General features: G+C 33.7%; 2 protein-coding genes across 16 annotated transcripts in view; one reads left to right on the top strand and one right to left on the bottom strand.

Moving 5' to 3' along the window:
- rap1gap2a (RAP1 GTPase activating protein 2a) overlaps positions 1 to 13,712 on the top strand; it is a 94,843-nt gene extending 81,131 nt beyond the window's left edge. For 11 of the 14 annotated variants that reach the window (XM_051129051.1, XM_051129053.1, XM_051129052.1 and 8 more), the window contains 16 exons: positions 51 to 104; positions 439 to 522; positions 609 to 709; positions 947 to 1,076; positions 2,513 to 2,668; positions 2,747 to 2,818; positions 2,900 to 2,986; positions 3,180 to 3,320; positions 6,297 to 6,443; positions 6,585 to 6,700; positions 7,702 to 7,797; positions 8,034 to 8,157; positions 9,632 to 9,731; positions 10,251 to 10,318; positions 10,590 to 10,628; positions 11,906 to 13,712. In XM_051129051.1, the coding sequence (XP_050985008.1) occupies positions 51 to 104; positions 439 to 522; positions 609 to 709; positions 947 to 1,076; positions 2,513 to 2,668; positions 2,747 to 2,818; positions 2,900 to 2,986; positions 3,180 to 3,320; positions 6,297 to 6,443; positions 6,585 to 6,700; positions 7,702 to 7,797; positions 8,034 to 8,157; positions 9,632 to 9,731; positions 10,251 to 10,318; positions 10,590 to 10,598 (1,485 nt within the window). In that variant the 3' untranslated portion in view covers positions 10,599 to 10,628; positions 11,906 to 13,712. Of the gene's footprint in view, positions 1 to 50; positions 105 to 438; positions 523 to 608; positions 710 to 946; positions 1,077 to 2,512; positions 2,669 to 2,746; positions 2,819 to 2,899; positions 2,987 to 3,179; positions 3,321 to 4,741; positions 4,903 to 6,296; positions 6,444 to 6,584; positions 6,701 to 7,701; positions 7,798 to 8,033; positions 8,158 to 9,631; positions 9,732 to 10,250; positions 10,319 to 10,589; positions 10,629 to 11,905 lie in introns of those variants that run through there. The other 3 variants (XM_051129060.1, XM_051129061.1, XM_051129049.1) reach the window with 2 other exon arrangements.
- Positions 13,713 to 14,105: 393 nt separating this feature from the next.
- On the bottom strand, positions 14,106 to 17,742 carry si:dkey-52l18.4 (uncharacterized protein LOC560708 homolog). 2 transcript variants are annotated; one of them, XM_051129064.1, is made up of 5 exons: positions 17,138 to 17,742; positions 16,404 to 16,739; positions 15,069 to 15,215; positions 14,525 to 14,553; positions 14,106 to 14,431 (listed from the first exon to the last, which is right to left on the bottom strand). In XM_051129064.1, exons 1-5 carry the CDS (start codon positions 17,193 to 17,195, stop codon positions 14,330 to 14,332), a joined length of 672 nt encoding a protein of 223 aa, XP_050985021.1. In that variant the 5' UTR covers positions 17,196 to 17,742; the 3' UTR covers positions 14,106 to 14,329. The 2 variants fall into 2 exon arrangements, with proteins under 2 accessions (XP_050985021.1, XP_050985020.1); XM_051129063.1 differs by having other exon boundaries at positions 15,069 to 15,218.
- Between the last annotated feature and the right edge of the window lie 5,907 nt (positions 17,743 to 23,649).

The following is a 23,649-nucleotide window of genomic DNA, read 5'->3' on the forward strand; positions in this document are numbered from 1 at the left end:
CACTCAAAAGATACGAGATGTTCACATCAGATGTGTCCTGTCTGTTTCAGCTGCTCTGCGACGACGTCACGGGTCTGAAGTTCAACCCCGTCCTCTACCCTAGGGTGAGCATTTCTGTGTTTCTCAGTCCATCTGTGACTTACCTACTCCAGGCATCCAGGGTGAAATAGGGCTGGGCTTTGCTCCGTTTCACCCTAGTACCCAAGTCATCTGAATTAATATGTTCCCGTGCTCCAGGGGAGTTACAAATCCATCTGTTTTACACTGCCCGGCTTGTATGAAGCACATAGTGTGTTTGAGAGGAGCCTTGACCATCTCAAGGCTTTGCATGGTCTGTCAGGCATGGCAAACACAAACGCCTGAATTATGGAAAGGCACTGACACACATATTTACCCCTGCGGGTGCCTTCGCTCACTTTCCATTTTCTCTCGCCCAAGGCCTCACAACTGATCGTCAGTTTTGATGAGCACGAAGTGAACAACACTTTCAAGTTTGGAATCATTTATCAGAAGTTTGGTCAGGTGAGAGTCTTGAGTCTTCAGTTATTGTCTTCATTCTACATGCTCTTACTGAAAATCTACCAACTGGTGTCGTCTCTTCACATCAGACGACAGAGGAAGAGCTGTTCGGGAACAATGAGGAGACGCCAGCCTTTACTGAATTCCTCAGTGTTTTAGGAGACAATATTGAACTGCAGGATTTTAAAGGGTGAGAGATGGAGATTAATATCTGAAAACTGCTGCCAGGGGTCACCTGCGTGCACATAAAAGGCCCGTTTTAATATTAAACAATATTCAAAGAATCCATTTGTGAATAATTTATTTAATTTTCTCATTGTGAGTGATTTTGACTGGAAGTCTGCTCGCGGTAATCAGATTGAGCTCCCTAAGCAGCGCTTCTGCAGAACTGATTTGTCTGGTGTGTGTGTGATATTGTGGTGCTTAGGTTCAGAGGCGGTCTGGATGTGTCTCACGGGCAGACGGGATCGGAGTCTGTCTATACCACGTTCCGTCAGAGAGAAATCATGTTTCACGTTTCCACAAAACTCCCCTTTACGGAAGGAGACATTCAGCAGGTGGGCTAAAAAAATCCAGATGATTTTTTTTTTTTTTTAAGATTAATCATTTAAATATTTTAAATCAAATTAATATATAATATTTAAATACTATGTAATTATTATAATTATTTTTTAATCATATTTCTTATCTTTATTTTTTCATAGATTTAATACACTCCTTACATCTTCACATGAGTCTTCCAAATCTAAATTACTGTAATGGACAAACAAACAAACACACAAACAAACAAATAAATAAAGTGTTCCTGACTGCAGTTCTAAACACTTTACTTCACACTGTAATAATATATCACAATATTTTCACAAAATCATATTATTTTTTTATAATAATATATATATATTTTGAAATAAATGTGTTTAAAAATAAAATGTTTTTATTTTTATTATTATTATTATTATTACTATTATTTTGTGTTAACCCTAAAGCCTACGGTAAAGAGATAAATATTGAAAAATATTTAAATATTAGGATTTTATACACTCTTGATATTCATGTTTCTCTCTAAAATCAACAACAAAAAAATATTTTCTTCACTTTTTCTTTACAAATTACAAATTCTTCACAAGTTATTGTAATGGACAAAACAAACAAACAAACAAATAAATAAATAAATAAAAATTCCTGACTGCAGTTTTGTTTTTGTTAATTAATCAGAATTAAAGAATAAATTAAAGATACTACCAAGATGTATAAATACTTTACAGTGCAAATATTATATATATATATATATATACACTATAATATGATATTATAGTAATTATACATTATATATAATTACTATAATATAATATAATATAATATAATATATATATATATATATATATATATAATATTTGCACTGTAAAGTATTTATACATCTTGGTATAACATATAACATATGTTATATATATATGTAATAGTAATTATATTTATTTGTTATTTATTATTATTAAATTATGGAGATGAAATGAAAATTGTGGAGAAATCTAGTTAATGACATTCACATTGCAAAAAATATAATTGTCTTATAAAAATTTATAAATAAATATTTTATTTTATTATTATTAAATTATGGAGATGAAGTGAAAGTTGTGGGGAAATCTAATTAATATAAAATAAACAGATAGATTGATAGATACACACACACACACACACACACACACATATATATATATATATATTATTATTTTTTATTTATTTTTATTATATTATGGAGATACAATTAAAATTACAGAGAAATCTAATTAATGAAATTCACATTGAATGAAATTCAGACAAATATAGTTGTCTTAAAATATAAATATAAAATAAAAGTAAAAATATTTTGATATATATTTATAATGTTAGATTTATAATATAATCCCTATATGTTTATCTTCTCTGAAATGTGTTGGCAAATCTGTTAGATTCTAAATATTAATAAATATTTTCCTCGTGTGTCATATTCTCTCAGCTCCAGAGGAAGAGACACATTGGCAACGACATTGTCGCAGCCGTCTTCCAGGAAGAGCCCACACCATTCGTTCCCGATATGATCGCATCCAACTTCCTTCATGCTTACGTGTTAGTGCAGGCGGAAAACCCCTGCACTGATCACACCACGTACAAGGTTTGTCAAACACCTCACTGAATTACTCCACCAACCCCATCAATCCCACTGATCTGAGACATCGATCGGCGTTCACAGGTGTCCGTCACAGCGCGAGAGGATGTCCCTCCGTTCGGCCCCCCTCTCCCAAACCCTGCGGTCTTTAAAAAGGTAATACAGATTATTTGCTTCTATGAAATGTTGTAGATGATGATTTGTATCATAAGATAATGGAGATCAACTCTTCCTCAGGGCCCTGAGTTCCGGGAATTTCTCCTGACAAAATTAATCAACGCAGAAAACGCATGCTGCAAGTCAGACAAGTTCGCCAAACTAGAGGTGAAGAAAAAAATCCTGATATAAAGGATACCCTATAGTATAAACAATTCATTTAAATGGATAATTACCCAAAATATTAACATTCTGTCATTGCTTACTAATGAATTTTCATTTTGGGGTGAACTATCGCTTTAATTAGTCTAACTGCATCATTGTCTGTCGTTCTGTTTGTGTGTGTGTGTGTGTTTGACAGGAGAGGACACGGGCAGCACTGTTAGATAACCTTCACGATGAACTGCACAGACAGACGCAGGCCACAGTAGGACTGGGCTCAGCTACAGATGAAGAAAAGCTAGAAAATGGAGGTCATGGAGGGCTGCTGGAGTCTTTTAAGGTGAGATGTCTTGTCCTTGAGCACTTAAAAACCCAGAAAGAAAAAGATTTTACTGAATGATCTTTGGATTTGTTCTATTTAGACAGGAACTTTTGATTTCCTCTCAAATATACACTACCAGACAAAGATTTTTAGTGTTTCTGCTCACCAAGCCTGCATTCGTTTGATCCAAAATACAGCAAAAGCAGTAATATTGTGAAATATTTTTACTATTTAAAATAACTGCTTTCTATTTGAATATATTGTAAAATATTATTTATTCCTGTGATCAAAGCTAATTTTTTTGCATCATTACTCTTCAGTGTCACATGATCCTTCAGAAATCATTATAATATGCTGATTTGCTGTTTAATTTTTTATTATTATTTTTATTATCAATATTTAAAACAGTACATTTTCCAGGATTCTTTGACGAATAGACATACTTAAAGATCATCATTTATCTGAAATAAAAAGCTTTTGTAACATTATACACTATACCGTTCAAATGCGTGGAGTCAGTTTTTTGGGGAGGGAAGAAATTGTAGGAATTAATAGTTTTATTAGGATACTTTAAATTGATCAAGATGATAAAGACAGTTATAATGTTACAAAAGATTTCTGTTTCAGATAAATGCTGTTCTTCTGAACTTTTTATTCATCAAAGAAACCTGAAAAAATTCTAATCAGCTGTTTTCAACATATTAATAATAAATGTTTTTTTTATTATTATTTTTGAGCAGCAAATCAGAATATTAGAATGATTTCTGTAGGATCATGTGATGTAATGATGCTAAAAATATAGCTTTGAAATCACAGGAATAAGTTACATTTTAAAATATAATAATACGACAGAGGAAGTATAACATTAAATATAATATTTAATTTTTTTTTCTGTTTTTGCTGTTCTTGGATCAAATAAATGCAGGCTTGGTGAGCAGAAGAGACTTCTTTAAAGGACATCAAAAATCTTACTGTTTAAAAACTTTTGACTTGGTAGTGTAAAATGACTACCAAGCTTTTTTTTTTTTTTTTTTGTGGTCAGTAAGTTTTTTTTTTTTTTAAGGAATTAATGAATTAATACTTTTATTCAGCAAGGATTCATTAAATTGATAAGTGACGGTAAACACAAACATAATTTGAAATATCTTTTTAATGAAATAAATGCTGCCTTAGTAAGCATAAGAGACTTATTGTAAAAAGTTAAAAGCTTTACTGAACCCCAAATTTTGAACAGTAATGTATAGACACCGTAGGACACAAATAGTACACATTATTGGTACTGCTAAAACTTTTCCTGTTTATATGTCTGTCTGTCTGTGTGTTTGCATGCGATTCTATTTGTCCGGATATTAAAATGTATGAAACTGAGCTGCTCTCAGAAGGCCTGTGCGTGTGTTAGTAACCATATGCATGATTTTACTATGTGTGGGTGTTTTCAGGCAGGGTGGAGGTGTGTGTGGGGCGGTTTGCAAACACACACATATACCGCAGTGCTGATCTGTGTAGCAGCCGTGACTGTGTATCATTACCAAGCTGAACTGATGCAGATGACCAGTGCACATGAAAAAACACATTAAACATGTTTACAACAACACAAGACTCCTAGATTATTTCATAGATTGTTTACACTTTTGTGCAAGTTCTTTTTCACTTTTGTATTATTTCTTATTTAATTAATTAATTAAAGGTTAATTAAATGTTTAAAGTTTAATTTTTTTAAGGGTAACATCTAAAAAGTGAAAAAAGTGAAAGTGACGACGTATTGTCAACTATCAACCCATAGTCAAAATTGGTCCTCTGCATTTAACGAGTGCACACACACAGCAGTGAGAAGTGAACACACATGCACACACACACTGTGAACACACACCCGGAGTAGTGGGCAGCCATTGTTCCAGCGCCCGGGAAGCAATTGGGGGTTCGGTGCCTTGCTCAAGGGCACTTCAGTCATGGTATTGAAGGTGGAAAGAGCGCTGTTTATTCACAATCCCCACCTTCAATTCCTGCTGGTGCGGGGATCGAACCAGCGACATTTGGGTTACAACCCGACTCTCTAAGCATTAGGCCATGACTGCCCATTTTGTATTAAATAAATAATAAATATATTATTTAGATTTTTAAATGTGTTTTTTTTAAGAGGAAATGTTATACAAAATAAAAAATAAATGAATATATATTTAAAAAAAAAAAACACTTTGAAGATTAGAATAGAATAGTGTTTTCTACCCTTTCTTTGACCTTTGGCTTTAACATATAGCTAGTGTTTAGCTCCATCTACTGGTTGTTTATGGTAATGTAATTCAGTGTTCCTAACTACTTCATCATTATTATAGTTAATTTTAGGGATAATAGAAACAAATAAATAAAAATACATCATAAAGTAAATAAATAAATAGCCAAATAATATCAATAATGCACATATGTGACTCTGGACCACAAAACCGGTCATAAGGGTCATTTTAAAAAAAAAAAAAAAAAAAAGAGATTTATACATCATCTGAAAGCTGAATGAATATGTTTTGATTCATTGATTTGTGGTTTGTTATGATAGGACAATATTTGGCTAAATCACAACTATTTGAAAATCTGGAATCTGAGGGTGCAAAAAATTAAAATATTGAGAAAACTGCCTTTAAAGTTGCCTACATTAAGTTCTTTGCATTGCATATTACTAATCAAAAATTAAATTTTTATATATTTATGGTAGGATATACATGATCTTTACTTAACATCCTAATGATTTTTGGCATAAAAAAAAATCGATCATTTTGATCCATACAGTGTATTTTTGGCTATTGCTACAAATATACCCGTGCTACTTATGACTGGTTTTGTGGTCCAGGGTCGCAATCTTAATTAAACTGTGGCATAAGTTCTTGTTTCTCTTTATTTGTCACTGTAAATATATTTGTACTTATGCTTAGTACTGTTTTTACTTTTAGATGTGTTTTCTGTTCCTCTCTTACCGTCTTTTTCTGTCTGTGTCTCTGTCAGAGGGCCATGCGTGTGAGGAGCCACTCCATGGAGACAATGGTGACTCATAAACACAAGAGTCCTGGTGGGACATCAGGGGTCCCGTCTAGCGTCAGTGGTGGAGGACTCCAGCAGAACAGCATGGAGTGCACCAAGAGCACCTTCACTGTACTTCCATTATTCTCTTACTTTAATTTTTTCAGATTCAGTTCTTATCTTATCCAGTGTATAAACGTACTGAAGCCTTTTATTATTAGTATAGGAGTGCAGCAGTTCATGAGCTGATATTTGTGTGTTATTGTTTGTCAGCCTCCAGTTCTGTCTGCAAAATCTCCATTGAAGAGTCCAGTAAAGCGGCGCTCTGGTTTGTTCCCCAGACTGCACTCCAGCACAGAAAGTCCCAATGAGAAACATCCAACTCGCAGGTAAACAAAAATACACACAATTTTATGCATTTATATTTCATATACACTACCAGTCAAAAGTTTTTGAACAGTAAGATTTTTAATGTTTTTTTAAAGAAGTCTCTTCTGCTCACCAAGCCAGCATTTTTTTATCCAAAGAATCATTTTAATATTCTGATTTGCTCCTCAAAAAACATTTATTATTATTATTATGTTGAAAAGAGCCGAGTAGAATTTTTTTCAGGTTTCTTTGATGAATAGAAAGCTCAGAAGAACAGCATATTTCATCTGAAATAGAAATCTTTTGTATCATTATAAATGTCTTTTGATCAATTTAAAGCATCCTTGCTAAATAAAAGTATTAATTTCTAGAAAAAAAAATATACTGACTCCAAGCTTTTGAACGGTATAAAGTGTATAATGTTACAAAAGCTTTTTATTTCAGATAAATGCTGATCTTTGCATCATTCTATTCTTCAAGGAATCCTGGAAAAATTTACTCAGGTGTTTTAAATAATTACAATATTAAAAAATGTTTCTTAAACCGCAAATCAGCCTATTAGAATGATTATTGAAGTATCTAGTAACATTGAAGACTGGAGTAATGATGCTGAAAATGTAGCTTCGACAGGAATAAATTACATTTTAAAATATATTCAAAAAGAAAACAGTTATTTTAAATAGTAAAAGTATTTCAATATTTTAGTTTTTTTCCTTTACTTTGGATCAAATAAATGCAGGTTTGGTGAGCAGAAGGGACTTCTTAAAAAAAAAACATCTTACTGTTCAAAAACTTTTGACTGGTAGAGTATATATATTTTTTATACATACAACAATGTGCAAAAGACTAAATATATACACTGCGGCCTAATTGATTTCTGAAAATGTCATGTGACACTGAAGACTGGAATATTGGATGCTGAAAATATTAAAAATGTTGTGTTCGTCTGTGAAAGCCTTGTTTGTACAGTATGTTAGTATTTCAGAAAAGCACTAATAAACTGTATTCTGTGTTTTTCTAGTGACCAAAAAACAGAAGTGTTACCTCACTCGCAAGAAGTGAGGTCAGAGACGTCGTCCAATCCGAGTTCACCAGAGATATGCCCGAACAAAGAAAGGTGGGTTTCAATGGGGGTTCTCAGTTTCAGTTTCTCAGGCACAGCAGATCTGAGTGCCAGGTTGGAGTTTTTTCACCTTTAATGACTCAGAAATGTAGTCTGGCTTAATTTTTAAATATTTTTAGCAATGTATGTGAAAGGGTATTCTTGGCTTCTTCGTAGTTCTTCATTTCAAAAAAACAAGAACTATGTATCCCTCTCGTGTAATCTCTGTCCTGTTGGTTTGGTCCCTGCAGGCCATTTGTGAAGCTTAAAGAGTGTAGCGGCAGAGCTAATATCTCTATCTCACGATCCTCCTCCAGCACCAGCAGCTTCAGCAGCACAGCAGGGGAGGGAGACGGACTGGAGGAGCTGGAAATGGTGACACACACTTATACACACAGACAGAAGAGTACTGTTGACCTTTTGAGAGATTAAAGAGATGCACTGCAAAAAAAAAAAAAAAAAAAAATATATATATATATATATTTTTTTTATTATTATTATTATTATTATTATTTATTTACTTTTTTTTTTTGACCTGTTTTCCTTTCAAATATCTCAGCATTCTTAAACCTTGAGTATTTTATATAGCTGAGGTCAAAAGTTTACATACATCTTACAGAATCTGCAAAATGTTAATTATTTTATTAAATCAAGAGAGATCATGCAAAATGCATGCTGTTTTTTATTTAGTACTGACCTGAATAAGATATTTCACATAAAAGACGTTTACATACACTTGATTCTTGATACTGTGTTGTTACCTGAATGATCCACAGCTGTGTGTTTTTTTGTTTAGTGATAGTTGTTCATGAGTTCCTTGTTTGTCCTGAACAGTTAAACTGCCCGCTGTTCTTCAGAAAAATCCTTCAGGCCATAGATTCTTTGGTTTTTCAGCATTTTTGTGTATTAGAACCCTTTCTAACAATGACTTTATATTTTGAGATCCATCTTTTCACTCTGAGGACAAATGAGGGACTCATATGCAACTAATACAGAAGGTTCAAACGCTCACTGATGCTCGAGAAGGAAACACATGGCTTTAATAACAAGAACCAGGGGGTGAAAACTTTTGGAATTTTTAGATCAGGGTAAATGTAACTTATTTTGTCTTCTGGGGAGCATGTAAGTATCTTCTGTAGTACTGAAGGCCAGTACTAAATAAAACAAAATATGATATTTAGGTCAAATAAGAAAAATGTACACATCTTCGTTCTGTTCAAAAGTTTTCACCCCTGGATCTTAATGCATTGTTTTTCCTTCTGAAGCATCAGTAAGTGTTTGAACCTTCTGTAGTAGTTACATATGAGTCCCTCAGTTGTCCTCGGTGTCAAAAGATGGATCTCAAAATCATTTAGTCATTGTTGGAAAGGGTTCAAATACACAAAAAATGCTGAAAAACCAAATTTGTGGGACCTGAAGGATTTTTTTGAAGAACAGTGGACCTCATATAACCTCACTATGAAAACAATTCAATTATGCTTCAGTCACGTCTAGGTGGTTAAAATATATTTTTTTCAACTGAAAAGCAAGACAAAATGATTAAGAAAATAATTTTTGCAGTGTGTTCTCTTGCAAAGCTCCTGTAGATAATCATCTCGGATAAGCTCACTATGAAAACAATTCAGTTATGGTTTAGTCACAGACTAGAAGCTTCCTGTATGCAGCTGATTTGCGGATAACCATCACACACTAAATGGCCCTTTGCACTGATCCACTCAGCCTGACGCCTGTCGATATGCCTAATTACTGCAGCACAGCTAGTTCTGGGACAATCTATAGCGATCGTGCTACTACTAACATTACCTCTGCAGTTTACTCAGACTCATTTGGTGTGTGTTGTGTCCTGTAGAGCAGTCACCCATCCACGGCTTCATCTGTGTACAGTCCGTCTCTCAGCGTGGACAGCCAGACCTCCGGAACGCCGCTGATCATGTGCCGCAGTCCCACAGGTGAAATAAGCAATCATACACAATAAAAAATAACTGAAGCAAACATATTACACATACTAGTTAGCCAAAAGTATGTGGACACCAAAAAACATTTTTCATTAATATGCGATTGGTGATAGTTGAAATAGGACAGGAACTATTACTATTATTTTTTTTTTTTTACTTTAAAAAAACTTAGAAATTAGAAATGTTAACTAAAATAAACAAGTGCTAAAATTTCTCAGATTAAAAGTGAAATAAAAGTTTATTAAAGAAATCATACACTACATGGCTAAAAAAAAATGGGACCCATATATTTTTGTTGAAAATTTCCTTATCAGAACCATTAATACGAAATTGGTAATTGGTAGTTAAAATAGTCAGACTCACAACTGAAATAGTCTGACTCACCAGTTAAAAGGTGGTGTCAACATATTTGTTGCTATGAGATGTGAATAAAGACGAGTACTTGCATGTACACACGAAACTTACAACACTCAAAAAACAAGAACTCACCCAGTCACCCACTGTTTTTCTCAGATGGCAAGAGCAAAACTTCACCAAGGTCGAACTTGAAATTCCGCTTTGACAAACTGAGCCACTCCACAGTAAGTATCATGTCCTCCAATAACCTTTAATATTCGCTTTCAGTATTGTGAAATCGGTTTCAGAGTCGGTTGTTTTATGGCAGATCAAGTTAACGACAGTGGCGATGTTGAAATTATAACAGGATGTATTGTATGTTACTCTAGGCTTTAAAGTTAAAGTGCATTTGTTATCACAAGTCTAACAGTACATTTGATTCCATTTGTAAACTGAATAATGAGACTTCAGTAATGGAATTCATTTACTAAGAACAATCCTTCCCCTTTCTTTCAGGGTCATTAGGTCAGACAGAAACCACTGCAAAGACAAAAGGTACTTTGCATATTACAGTATTCACACTATTTATCTTTAAGCTAGGTATGGGCAAATGCATCTTAAAATACAAACTTGCATAAGCATAGAAATCTAAAGTTTCAGGTCTAAAGTCTTAGTACTAATTTTATTACCTTTTAGTTATTTATTTGAATGTTTGAATTGAAAAAAAAAATTATTAAGTACAGTATATATTTAAAAAAATAGTAACTATTTCTCCTTTTACTCAGAAACAAGTAGAAATACTGAAATGTGTTTTATAATGTTAACAAATAACAAATAAACAGCGTGATCGTTTACAGTTTAGCTCCTTTTAATGCTAATAATAAATTGTTAAATGGTGCTAAATTAATTACTAATTTTATTCTCAAACAACAAAGGATTTCTATCAGTGTTGTTGATATTAACTAAAATTAAAACTATTACAAAATTGTTTTTGTTAATTGAAATAAAGTGGAAATACAAAATATATCAAATGACAAACATAAACTTACAAATTAAGAAATGTTATTTTGGCAAGTGACTGAAATAAGTTTGAGTGATAAAATGACAAACAAAAAATAAAATATACATGTGACCCTGGACCACAAAACCCAGTCATAAGTAGCATGGGTATATTAGTAGCAATAGCCAAAAATACATTGTATCAAAATGATCGATTTTTCTTTTATCCCAAAAATCATTAGGATATTAAGTAAAGATCATGTTCCATTAAGATATTTTGTAAACTTCCTACTGTAAATATATCAGCACTTAATTTTTGATTAGTAGTATGCACTGCTAAAAACTTCATTTGGACAACTTTAAAGGCGATTTTCTCAATATTTTGATTCTTTTGCACCCTCAGATTCCAGATTTTCAAATAGTTCTGTCAATATCCAAATATTGTCCTATCCTAACAAACCATACGTCAGTGAAAAGCTTATTTATTCAGCTTTCAGATAATGTATAAGTCTCAATTTAAAAAAAATTACCCTTATGACTGGTTTTGTAGTACAGGGTCACATATAGGACAATGTTTTAGTATTAGAAAATATTAAAAATTAATAAAATGACATAAGCACATAAAATTTTTACTTAAGCTAAAATTAAAATGAAATGCAAAAATATAAATCTGTTTTTTATATTGCTGTCAGAAATAGTGGAAAAGAACAATAAGTGGTATCACCCATCCCTATTTTAAACTACATCTATCGCAGTTTACATGTACTTTAGTGAATCTGTGCACTTTTAAATATACATAATTTAACCAGTATGTCTATCTTTTGTGTTTCTAGGCAGTGGCTTTGAATGGATTTTTATAGATTGGAAGAAAAAGGGACCATTTTCTCTTGCCGATGCAACAGTTATCACTGTTCAACATAATACACAACTGAACACTATTGTAAGAACTGATCATACAAACACACAAGGACAGAAACGAACACCAGTCTTAGTAGAAAAAAAGCAACAAATGTCTCTGTTTTTCCAACATCTTAAATGTAGTGATCAAACAAGTGTTGAAAACTATCCTTGCGTACCTGCGATTGCTTTCTAGACCAGACGCTCAATATTAACACAGCCACTTGAAATACTTGAAGAGTTCTCAGTCATTAAATGTTGCAAGATAAGATAAGGACTTCAAAATAAGGATTATAAGCACCTGTACTGTACTCAGTCTTTTGCAGAGATTACGGGTCATTTTGAGTCTTGTAACACATCGCCCATCAGTGTAAGCCTTAAAATACTGTACATTATAGAGAACTATGCTTTGCTGAAGATTTAGTTATTTTGGAGTAATGTGAAAAGGTCAAATTCACCTTTCCTGAGAAGGGTAACCAAAGATGAAGATTGCCAGGGTTTATTTATGGTGAAACAGATGGCGAAGACACATTTAATTATATTTTTAAAGCAAAATTGGTCATTTCAGTGTACATTTAGTTCTCTACATAAAGACTTGAGTATACCGTTAAAGTCAAAAGTTGACATACTCCTTGCAGAATCTGCAAAATGTTAATTATTTTACCATAATAAAAAGTATCATACAAAATGCGTTATTTTTTTATTTTTTAAGACGTTTACATATAGTCCACAAGAGAAAATACGTTGAATTTATAAAAGTGACCCTGTTCAAAAGTTTACATATGCTTGATTCTTAATACCTGAATGATCCACAGCTGTTTTTTTTTTTTTTTATTAGTTATAGTTGTTTATGAGTCCCTTGTTTGTCCTGAACTGTTAAACTATCCGCTGTTCTTCAAAAAAGTCCTTCATGTCCCACAGATTCTTTGGTTTTTCAGCTTTTTTGTGTATTTAAATCCTTTCCAACAATGACTGTATGATTTTGAGATCCATCTTTTGTCTTTTAGGGAACATTTTAGTATCTACTGGTGCTACTGAAGGGCAGTACTAAATGAAAAACAAAGATATTTAGGCAAAATAAGAAAAATGTACACATCTTCATTCTATTCAAAATGCTCTTATTGTAATAGTTGCATACGAGTCTCTCAGTTGTCCTCAGTGTGAAAAGATGGATTTCAAAATCGTACAGTCATTGTTGCAAAGGGTTCAAATACACAAAATTGCTGGAAAACCAAAAAATTAGTGGGACCTGAAGGATTTTTCTAAAGAACAGCGGGCAGTTTAAATGTTCAGGACAACACAGTATGAAGAATCAAGTGAATGTAAACTTTTGAACATTTCGATAAATTCAACTATTATTTTCTCTTGTGGACAATACAAGGACAATATCTTATTCAGGTCAGTACTAATTAAATAATAACATGCATTTTGTATGATCCCTCTTATTTTGGTCAAATAATTACAGATTCTGCAAGGTGTATGTAAACTTTTGACTTCATCTGTATTTGTTTCACACAGGGTTGGCAGCTAATGCTAACTTCGCTGAACAGATATTTTTGCACAATTGAACTTAAAATTATTTGCTTCATTAAATTTCATTTGAGAAAGCACAGACACATAAACATGGTTCTTACTTTCAGACTTGTGGATGTACAAAAAGGTCCTTTTTTTGTAAATGCTTTGTTGTTTAACTATGGCTGACATAATTTTTGAACATTTTTTGAAGGATTTTCTTTAGAAATTGTGTTATTTATTTACATACGTGTGTCTCTCCTCATTCCTCATTATTCTGTTAGTTTTCAGCAGTACTCACTGGTGAGGGCATTAGACTGCAGAGAGCGAGTTAAATATTCTTGTACAATAGTGACGAACTTTGAACTTTAAAATGTGTTGGCATATATGTTTGTACTGCCATAAATTATTGCTTTTAAAAACTGTTGATGTTACGTAAAGAAAAGTCAAATGAAAGATAATTTAAAAGATAATTTAAAAGACATGTATATGTATATTTGGTTATGGCATGTGCCATTAAAAATTTATTATAAAATAAAATGTATTTTGTGTCAAAACTGGTGTGTACAACTTTTGAAATACAAGTCCAATGCAATTTGTTTAGCTATGTCTTCTTTTATTTCAGATACAGCCACACAATTTATATACAAAAGGCACATTCCTGGAAGAACAGCATTTAATATGGTAATACAACTACTGTATAATAAAACAAAGTGTAACAATGCTAGCATTCACATTTCAAAGGATCTTTGCAACAGTACTGCCACTATGTTTCCAGTCATGTTTATTTTGCTATTGAAAATAACCCACAGCCACATTCGAGATAGAAATGCAAGATGTCTTTTTGTTCAGGAGAAATGCACAGAGGAATAGACAGTTGGCTCAGATGCTTGTTTTGGATGATCATTCTGCCGCCTTGAATCGCTCAATGTAACTTCTGCATACACCAACTACACAAATAATGACAAGTAAAGAAACCAATCATATTCACTGATTAAACAAATTAGATTCTTATCAGAATGCACAATAACTGAGGTACTTACTTCCTTTTTTGGTTTCACTCCAGCTGCAACTAGAACAAGAAAACAAAAATATCAATTTATAATTTTTACATTTTAAAGGGTTAGTTCACCCAAAAATGAAAATTCTGTCATTAATTACTCACCCTTATGTCATTTCAAACCCGTAAGACCGTTCATCTTTAAAACACAAATTAAGATATTTTTGATGAAACCTGAGAGCTTACTCAAAAAGATAACACTCATAGCTTCACAAAATTAAGGTTGAACGACTGATGTCACATGAACTATTTTAACAATGTCCTTACTACCTTTCTGGGCCTTGAACACATTAGTTTTGTTGCTGTCTATGCAGAGTCACGAAATCTCTCAGGTTTCATCGAAAATATCTTAATTTGTGTTCTGAAGATAAACAAAGGTCTTACAGGTTTGGAACGACATGCGGGTGAGTAATTAACGGCACAATTTTCATTTTTGGGTGAACGATCCCTTTAAGGTAAAAAAAATAAATAAATTGATAAGTTGATTGATATATGACACATTTGCAGAATATGGAATTGACTCTTACAGGACGTGCGAGGCGGGACAGGGGGTGGTGGCAGTCGATGATTCCGGGTTAGACACCAAACAAATCCCAAAACAACAGGAAAACACATCAAGGAACCAAGACAAAGCAGGACTCTATGAGAGAGGCTTCTGCCTGGTGAATCTACTGCTGCTGTCAAGAAATAAAGAGAGATACTTTCTCATTTTATCATTAGCAATGTCCAGTTGAGGTTAAAAGTTTACATACACCTTGCAGAATCTGCATTATTTAGAATCATTATTTTACGAGAGTAAGAGGGATCATACAAAATGCATGTTTACATATAGTCCACAAGAGAAAATAATAGTTGAATTTATAAAAATTACCCTGTTCTAAAGTTTACATAAGCTTGATTCTTAATACTGTGTTGTTATCTGAATTATCCACAGCTGTGGGATTTTTTTTTTGGTTTAGTGATCTTGAGTCCCTTGTTTATCCTAAACTGCCCGCTGTTATTCATAAAAATCCTTCAGGTCCCACAAATTCTTTGATTCCTTAGCATTTTTGTATATCTGAATTCCAGCAATGGCTTTTCACACTGAAGGACTCATATGCAACTATTACAGAAGGTTCAAACGCTCACTGATGCTTCAAAAGGAAACACAATGCATTAAGGGGTGAAAACTCTTTTTAATTTGAATAACAGGGTAAATTTAACTTATTTTGTCTTCTGAGAAACATGTAAGTATCTTCTGTAGCTTCTGAAGGGCAGTGCTAAATGAAAAAATATGATATTCAGGCAAAACAAAAGAAAAATGCATACATCTTAATTCTGTTCAAAAGTTTACACCCCCTTCCCCTAATGCATCGTTTTTTTTTCTGGAGCATCAGTGAGCGTTTGAACCTTCTGTAATAGTTGCATATGAGTCCCTCAGCTGTCCTCAGTGTGAAAAGATGCCTCTCACTACCATACAGTCATTGCTGGAAAGGAAAGAATGGAAAACCAAAGAATTTGTGGGACCTAAAGGATTTTTCTGAAGAACAGCGGGTAGTTTAACTGTTCAGGACAAACAAGGGACTCATGAACAACTATTACTAAACAAAAAAACACAGCTGTGGATCATTCAGGCAACAACACTGCATTAAGAATCAAGTGTGTGTAAACTTTTGAACATGGTCGTTTTTATAAATTGCACTATATGCAAACGTCTTCTATGTGAAATATCTTTTTCAGGTCAGTACTAAATAAAAAAATAACATGCATTTTGTATGATTCCTCTTATTTTGGTAAAAAATAATGAACATTTTGCAGATTCTGCAAATTATACAACCAAAATTGAAACATAATTTCAAACCAACAGCTTGTTCTTCACGCACCTGCAGTCACATTCACATATGTCACATGTCCACTGCTAGTGACACTATCAGGCCAGTATATCAGGCACTTGTACGCTCCAGCATCTGTCTGGTTAAGGTTGTGAATGCGGAGGAACAGATGCGTGCCATTGGCTGTTGAGGTGTAATTGGACATCTCGATTCGTTTAGAGGGAGTGAGGGAAGTAAATCCTGCTCTGTCCAGTTCCTGGAAAACCCATCCTCCAGTCCAGCCAGGAAGCCCACAGTGTAGCACTTCACAGCTTAACTGGAGACGGCTGCCCTCCGCCACAAACTTTGTAGCGCGACTTGCTTTAACACTTGAGCACAATTCACATACTGAAATGAGAATAAAACAAGCGAGTTGAGTTTTTAGTTGCAAAAAGCACTTTTGGACTTTGTACAGATTGTTTAATTGTTATGGAGCCCTTGAAGTGACTTTAAGAGAACCGAGCGTGGACAAAAAAATACAGAATATTATAATAAACCGGAAACAATAACAAGTGAACGTGAAGAGTGCGTAAATATTTTCGTTCGCACACGCACGTTTCTTTCGTAAACACGTGAAAATGAAACTTTGGGAGCTCCGTGTATATGTTTCTGAGGGGAAAACATTAAAAAAGCAATGTGAATGTTTATAATACTAAAACATTATTTAGAGTCATGAAAATAAACATCTATTTTATGTACTTTTGAAAGTGAAGAAGCTTTAGCTATGAATTTCAGTAATGTCTTACCTTTTATCATACACAAAAGTGCCAGAAACGTCAAGGAACATCTGTAAGCTCTTTTCATCCTTTATACTTTTCCCATACTATCTGTCGAAAGTCCTTGCAGCTACTGAACAGATTCGGCAGAGCTGTTACAGTCCACAGCCGACTTTTCTGTCAAGTCTCCGGTCGGGGAACATCAACAAAAGGTACTTTAAATTCTTCTAAACTCTTCCTAGCTCCGTAAACACCCACGCTTTTTATTCACTGCTGGAAAATTGACTCATCTTTCAGTTTAATTACAGTACGGTAGATCTGGCAGTTTAAGCCGTATTGTAATAGGCATTTAAGGAAGGAAATGCAAGCTCACCAAACGCTAGAGGGAAACCTATATCATATCCTTCCTGTTGGAACAGGGAAATCACTCTCACTCAATCACTTGTTGGCATTCCATTATAACTGCACTGAAACTAGGTCACAAATGCTGGGATCTACATAGACAACATTGATAAAATGTGAATCTTTCCTTGTAATGATACTGTGCCAAGCTATGATATTGGCCTTTTTTTCCATTGGGCACTTTGGGCAGAAAAAATAAACAACCCTGAACATGTATAAGATGCATATACACTACCGTTCAAAAGTTTGGGGTCAGTACATTTTTATTGTTTCTTTTCTTTTCTTTTTTTTTTTTTAAGAAATTAATACTTTTATTCACCAAGGATGTATTAAGTTAATAATTAAAAGTTTATTAAAAGTTCATAATAAATAATTTACATTGTTATAAAATATTTATATTTTGAATAAACACTGTACTTTTTAAACTTGTTATTCATGAAAGAATCCTGAAAAAAAAAATTACAGGTTCCAAAAAATATTTGGCAGCACAACTGTTGATATTATCCAACATTGATCATTCTAATAATAAATCGGCATATTAGAATGATTTCTGAAGGATCATGTGACACTTAAGACTGGAGTAACAGCTGATAAAAATTCAGCTTTTATTCACAGGAATAAATTCTATTTTAAAGTATGTTAAAATAAAAAACATTATTTTATATTGTAAAAACATTTTGCAATATTACTGTTTTTTTTCTATATTTTTAATCATATAAATGCAGCCTTGATGAGCATAAGAGACTTCTTTAAAGACTATTACAAGTCTTACTGACCCCAAACTTTTGAACGGTAGTGTATATATATATATATATATATATTACTACCGCTACTACTGCTTCCAGTAATAATAATTGTGATCCTGGACCACAAAACCAGTCATAAGTAGCACGGGTATATTTGTAGCAATAGCCAACAACAATACATTGTGGGTCAAAATTATTTTTCCTGTATGCCAAAAGATTTGAAAACAAAGTACTACGAAAACTGTGACTCTGGACCACAAAACCAGTCATAAGGGTAATTGTTTGAAATTGAGATTTATACATGTAAACTTATACTCACTTATACCTGAAAGCTTTTGGTTTGTTAAGTTAAGGTTTGTTAAGACAGGACAATATTTGGCAGAGATACAACTATTTTAAAATCAGGAATCTGAGGGTGCATTTTTACTTAAGATATATTTAGGTGAGAAGAAAAATGAGGAAAGACATGTAGAATATATCTTTTTGTGGTTTATTTGTTTGTTTATTAATTTACTTTTTTGAGTAGATATAACACAGAAAGCCACAGTTGTTCTGGCTGAATAATTATTAATAGTATTTATTTATGGGCCATTCTACAGAATTAGTCCACAAACAAAAAAAAACACATTTAAAAAGCATTTAAGTATTCAAATCTTGTGTTTACTAAGATTCTTCTATTATCTATTAAAATCCCCAATAACATTTAAAAATTAGTAAGTTTGATATATATAAAATCATCATTTATTTGGTACTTTCAACTGGGAGGTGGCTGTCCCAAACTATTATGATATTGAAATAATTTTGTGGGTTTTTTTTACACTGTTGTTTTTAAAAGTATCTTTTAGATATTTAAAAAAAAAAAAAAGTATATTTTCACTACCGAAACAGTGCATGTTTTAGTCAATTGGCTGAGACTGATTTTAACGACACCCCTAAATTTAAGATTAGGAAATATGGTGAGTAGATATGTACCATCATTTTGAAGTAAATGTGATCAAAAGTCTGAAAATCTGTGTAAATTTAAAGAATGTCACTATACTGAACACTTTTTTTCTACAGTTAAGCACATTTTTTGTGAGTTATTCCATTACATTTAGATTTTTTATGTGTACCACTGTTCATAACTGTGCTAGCTAACCATGTACTGATTGGCATCTTTGAGCTAGGTTCAAAAGTAACAAAAATTGTCACTACCAAAACAGTCGCGATTGAAACATTTGGTTTTCGACCAAAAGTTTCAGTAGTGACATCTTTGATTTTTTGGGTTTTATCCCATAAAATCATCACTACCGAAACAGTCACGACTAAAACATGTCATCATTGTTTTGGTATAGTCAAAGGAGAACACATAATCCTCATATTTTGGGTGAATAAACAAAATTTTAGTACAGTTATGCAAACTTTTTGTATTTTACACTCCTTCAAATAAAGGTTAAAAGGTTCTTCAAAGCAATGCCATAGAAGAACCATTTTTAGTTCCACAAAGAACCATTTAGTCAAAGGTTCTTTAAAGAACCATCTCTTTCTTACCTTTTTATAATCTGAAGAACATTCTTTGGCCACAAAGAACCTTTTGTGAAACAGAAATGTTCTTCAGAGGTCAAAGGTTCTTTGTGGAACCATTTAAACAAAAAAGGTTCTTCTATGGCATCGTGAAGCACCTTTATTTTTAAGAGTGTAGTATGTTTGAGTATGCAAGTTAAAATTCTGTAATGTAATGTGGTCGGTTGTTTTAAACCAAAGCATTACTGTCACTACCAAAAATGTGCAGTCACTACCAAAACATGGGATGTTTTGTCAGAAATAAAGTATACTGAATTATCAACTAAGATGTTATGATAGTTTTTGTTTCAATGTATATTCAGACTAATGAACCCTTACCCAACTTGCATACATACACATTTTTTTGAAAAAAAAAAAACATGTTTAAACATGTTTCCAGCTCTGGACTGATTCATGGCAGTTAGGGTATGTCGAAAAACTCCCATCTCATGTTCTCCCTCAACTTCAAAATCGTCCTATATTGCTGTTTTACCTTTTTTGTTAAGGGTGTTTGATCTTCTTTGCATGTTCACTTTGCAAAGACTGGGTCGGTACTTCTGCAGTGATGTAGGATGATTTTAAAATGATTTCTGAAGGTTGAGGGAGAAAATACGATTGGAGTTTTTCGACATACCCTCAGTCAGAATACACAGAGTTCAGGGAGAAAAAGGCAAGACAAGCGTTTGAGATTAAAAAGTATTTAAATTGTATTTTTTAATGAAAATAACCGTTCATTTCACTAGATAAGACCCTTCTTCCTCGGCTGGGCTCGTTTACAACCGTATTTGGGATCGTTTGAAGCTGGATTTTTCAAAATCGGGGCACCATATCAGTCCATTACATGGAGAAAAATGCTGAAATGTTTTCCTCAAAAAACATAATTTTTTTACGACTGAAGAAAGAAAGACATGAACATCTTGGATGACAAGGGGGTGAGTACATTATATGTGAATCTTTGTTTTGGAAGTGGACTTTTCCTTTAAATCATGATTTCTGCTGTAGTCACAAGGTGGAGCTCAAAGCAAAATAATTTCTCAGCAGTCAGCTGGGAAATCTAACCTATGGTTGAGGCAAAAGGGGGCATGTGCGGGCAATTACACAGCTGCTGCAGATAAAAGCCAAGCTTTAACAGAACCTGCTGCTGCTGCTCTGTTGCTTTAAGACAAATTACCTTCACATTGTCTTGATACGCAGTACATTACACTTGATAAATTTACTTACAGTCTCTAAAAGTTAAATCCATATTACAAAGGCAAACCTTGAAAGTTAAGGTTTCAGAGTTAAAGGTGTCAGATTCAGATCCAGTGAGTAAAAGCTTAATCAGATTTCTAATGAAAATTCTGTCATCATGTACTCACCCTCATTTCATTCCAAACCTGTATTATGTCATTCCTAAGACAAATGCGCTTATTAACAGTAATATGGGAGCGGTCTTCAAAATATCTTTCTTTCTTGTCACTCTCTTGTTCCAGAGGAGAAAGTCATACAGGTTTAACCATTTACAATTTAGTGTGAACTATCACTTCAAGCAACAAATGAGGCTCGGGCAGCATTTTGGCATAGGGAGGCTCCTCAGAAGGTTTCTTTAAGCTGTGCGATTGTTTCCTGCAGCGAGTAACTTGAGTCAACGGACCTTAATCGTAACCAGATGTGTAGGACGTCAGTATGGGCTTACAATCTCAAGATATGTCTGTTTTGCTTGGAAAGCCCGCAGTTCAACACCAACCCAAAGTTACGCAAGCTCTAACAAAATCATTCAACCATTTAGTTGAGTCATATAAGCTTGTAGGTACAAAAGAACTTTTGTAAACTGCATTAACATCCCTAAAAGTGAATCTGATCGTCAATCCTAATTGTTATCAGTCCAAACAGGAAACTGGACATTGACCACCCAGGAATGGGTAGGAATGAGTGCATGCTGGTCAACCCTCAAAGCAGATAAGTAAAAGCAAACACTCACAGCAGCAAACAACAGTGTATAATTGACTAAACTTGCAATTTTGTCAATGTTTTTAATGCATACAGCGTCAGGACAAAGGAATTAGCTAATGCTCAAAGCCGTGTACTGTACAAATCTTTTTTATTCACAAATGAAAAGGCAGATTAGTGTCCTCTGAATGGTGCAGTCCCCAGAAAGAATGGTTTCTTGGCAGCACAAATTGCTCCATGATCAGATTACTCCGTAGGCACGTCCTCAACCTTCATTGAATGTACGACAAGGCTTTTTTTTTTCCCCCTGGTGATGAGAACAGGCCCTTTGAGGTTTCTTGAATTCATGCTGCAGAGGTATGCAATGCAAAATAATGACAAGTGTGTGATGGTATTGCACTAATGCATTACATGGAATGTAAACATCATTATGTGGTCAGCACCTCTGTGAGTGAGTTTAGCTACATCAAATGGCATGTTCTGACACAAAACACTGACCCGGTTGAGCGTGACGTGCCAACATAGAGCCTGCAGTGTCTATTCTGGTGCACAATAAAGCTTTTCTCTTGCACGCAGTGTTACAGTGAGAAAGCCTCTATTGTGCTGGTTTCCTGATACTGTGAGACTTAAGCTGGGTCTTTAACAAAAGGGAACGAAGATGACTGTACTGCGTGTGACTCCAGCAGCAGCTTCAGAATGAAACTTCTGTGCACTGCAACATACTTAATTATGGAAGCTCGTTTCCACCACGCAATAACTTATTTCCCAATTCAGACATGTTTTTCTCAAAATTTCGAATTGTGAGATACAAACTCATAATTAAGAGAAGAAAAAGTAGAAATTATGTAAAGAAAAAATATTCCACAGTTTATGAACAAACCTGAAAATCATGTAATTCACAATCTCTTATCGTCTAATCCTGAAACCAGACATCTTGGTATCTTGCTTTTTTCGTGCTTTTGCAACAACGGTATGTACTAAGCACCTCAAAGCAGTCTGGTCCACTGAATTGAATGATGAAGTGGCAGATGAGACTTGGGAAGAAGCACTGTTGAGAATAAAGAGTTGTTCAGTAAATTCGAGATATAAATTAATCCAGTTCAAAGTTATACATCGCCTTCATTATTCCAAAACTAGATTAAATAAAATATTTCCCTCAATATCTTCTCGATGTGACAGATGCAATAGGGCAGAGGGGACACTGGCACATTTATTTTGGTTTTGTCCTATTCTGTATGTTTTCTGGTCTAACATTTTCAAATTGTTTTCTAGTGCTTACAAAATTAATATTCAACCTGACCACAGTCTGGCTATTTTTGGCCATTCTAATGTGATGGACGCTCTCCCCCATACTCATCAACAGGCTTTAATGGTTGGCGTGATTGCAGCCAAAAAAGTGATACTACTCAATTGGAAATCTCCACAAGCCGCTTGTTTTCAGAGATGGTTGAATGAGATGCTATACATTATCCAAATGAAACAATTCCGTTTTGGTGAGCTTTCCTAACGAAAAGATTTGAAGCCACATGGGGACCTATCTTGAGACTTTTGGAAATGTAGCTTCTTTATTCTGTAAACCTCCCCTTCTATTATTTATATAAAGCCTCTCTCTATATATATATATATATATATATGAAGAGTTCAGATGCAAAACCAGCTAAATGCATCTGACGTCTTTCTTTAAAAAAATGCATTTTTTTTTCAGGCTCAGATGTATAGGTTTCTAACGTAAGTACTGGCACTTCTGATTGGGCTGAGGCTGGTATTTTAGCGAGTTGCGAGTTTGAAGAAAAAGTATTTGATGGACGTATAATATGTGTCATTAGCATTTACTCAGTATCATTATCTCATTTTTGACCAAGATGGCTTTTAGCTGGTTTTGCATTTGAACTCTTAATTATAATAATTATATTGTATATATTT

This window comes from Labeo rohita, chromosome 15, assembly GCF_022985175.1.
Source record: "Labeo rohita strain BAU-BD-2019 chromosome 15, IGBB_LRoh.1.0, whole genome shotgun sequence".
NCBI lineage: Eukaryota > Metazoa > Chordata > Actinopteri > Cypriniformes > Cyprinidae > Labeo > Labeo rohita.

Coding starts and splice junctions, on each gene's coding strand:
- si:dkey-52l18.4 (XM_051129063.1), bottom strand. CDS start 17,195: ATGAAAAGAGCTTACAGATGTTCCTTGACGTTTCTGGCACTTTTGTGT. Junction 16,740..17,137: donor ACTTTTGTGTATGATAAAAG/GTAAGACATTAC, acceptor TTCTCATTTCAG/TATGTGAATTGTGCTCAAGT. Junction 14,554..15,068: donor TGTCCCGCCTCGCACGTCCT/GTAAGAGTCAAT, acceptor TTCTTGTTCTAG/TTGCAGCTGGAGTGAAACCA.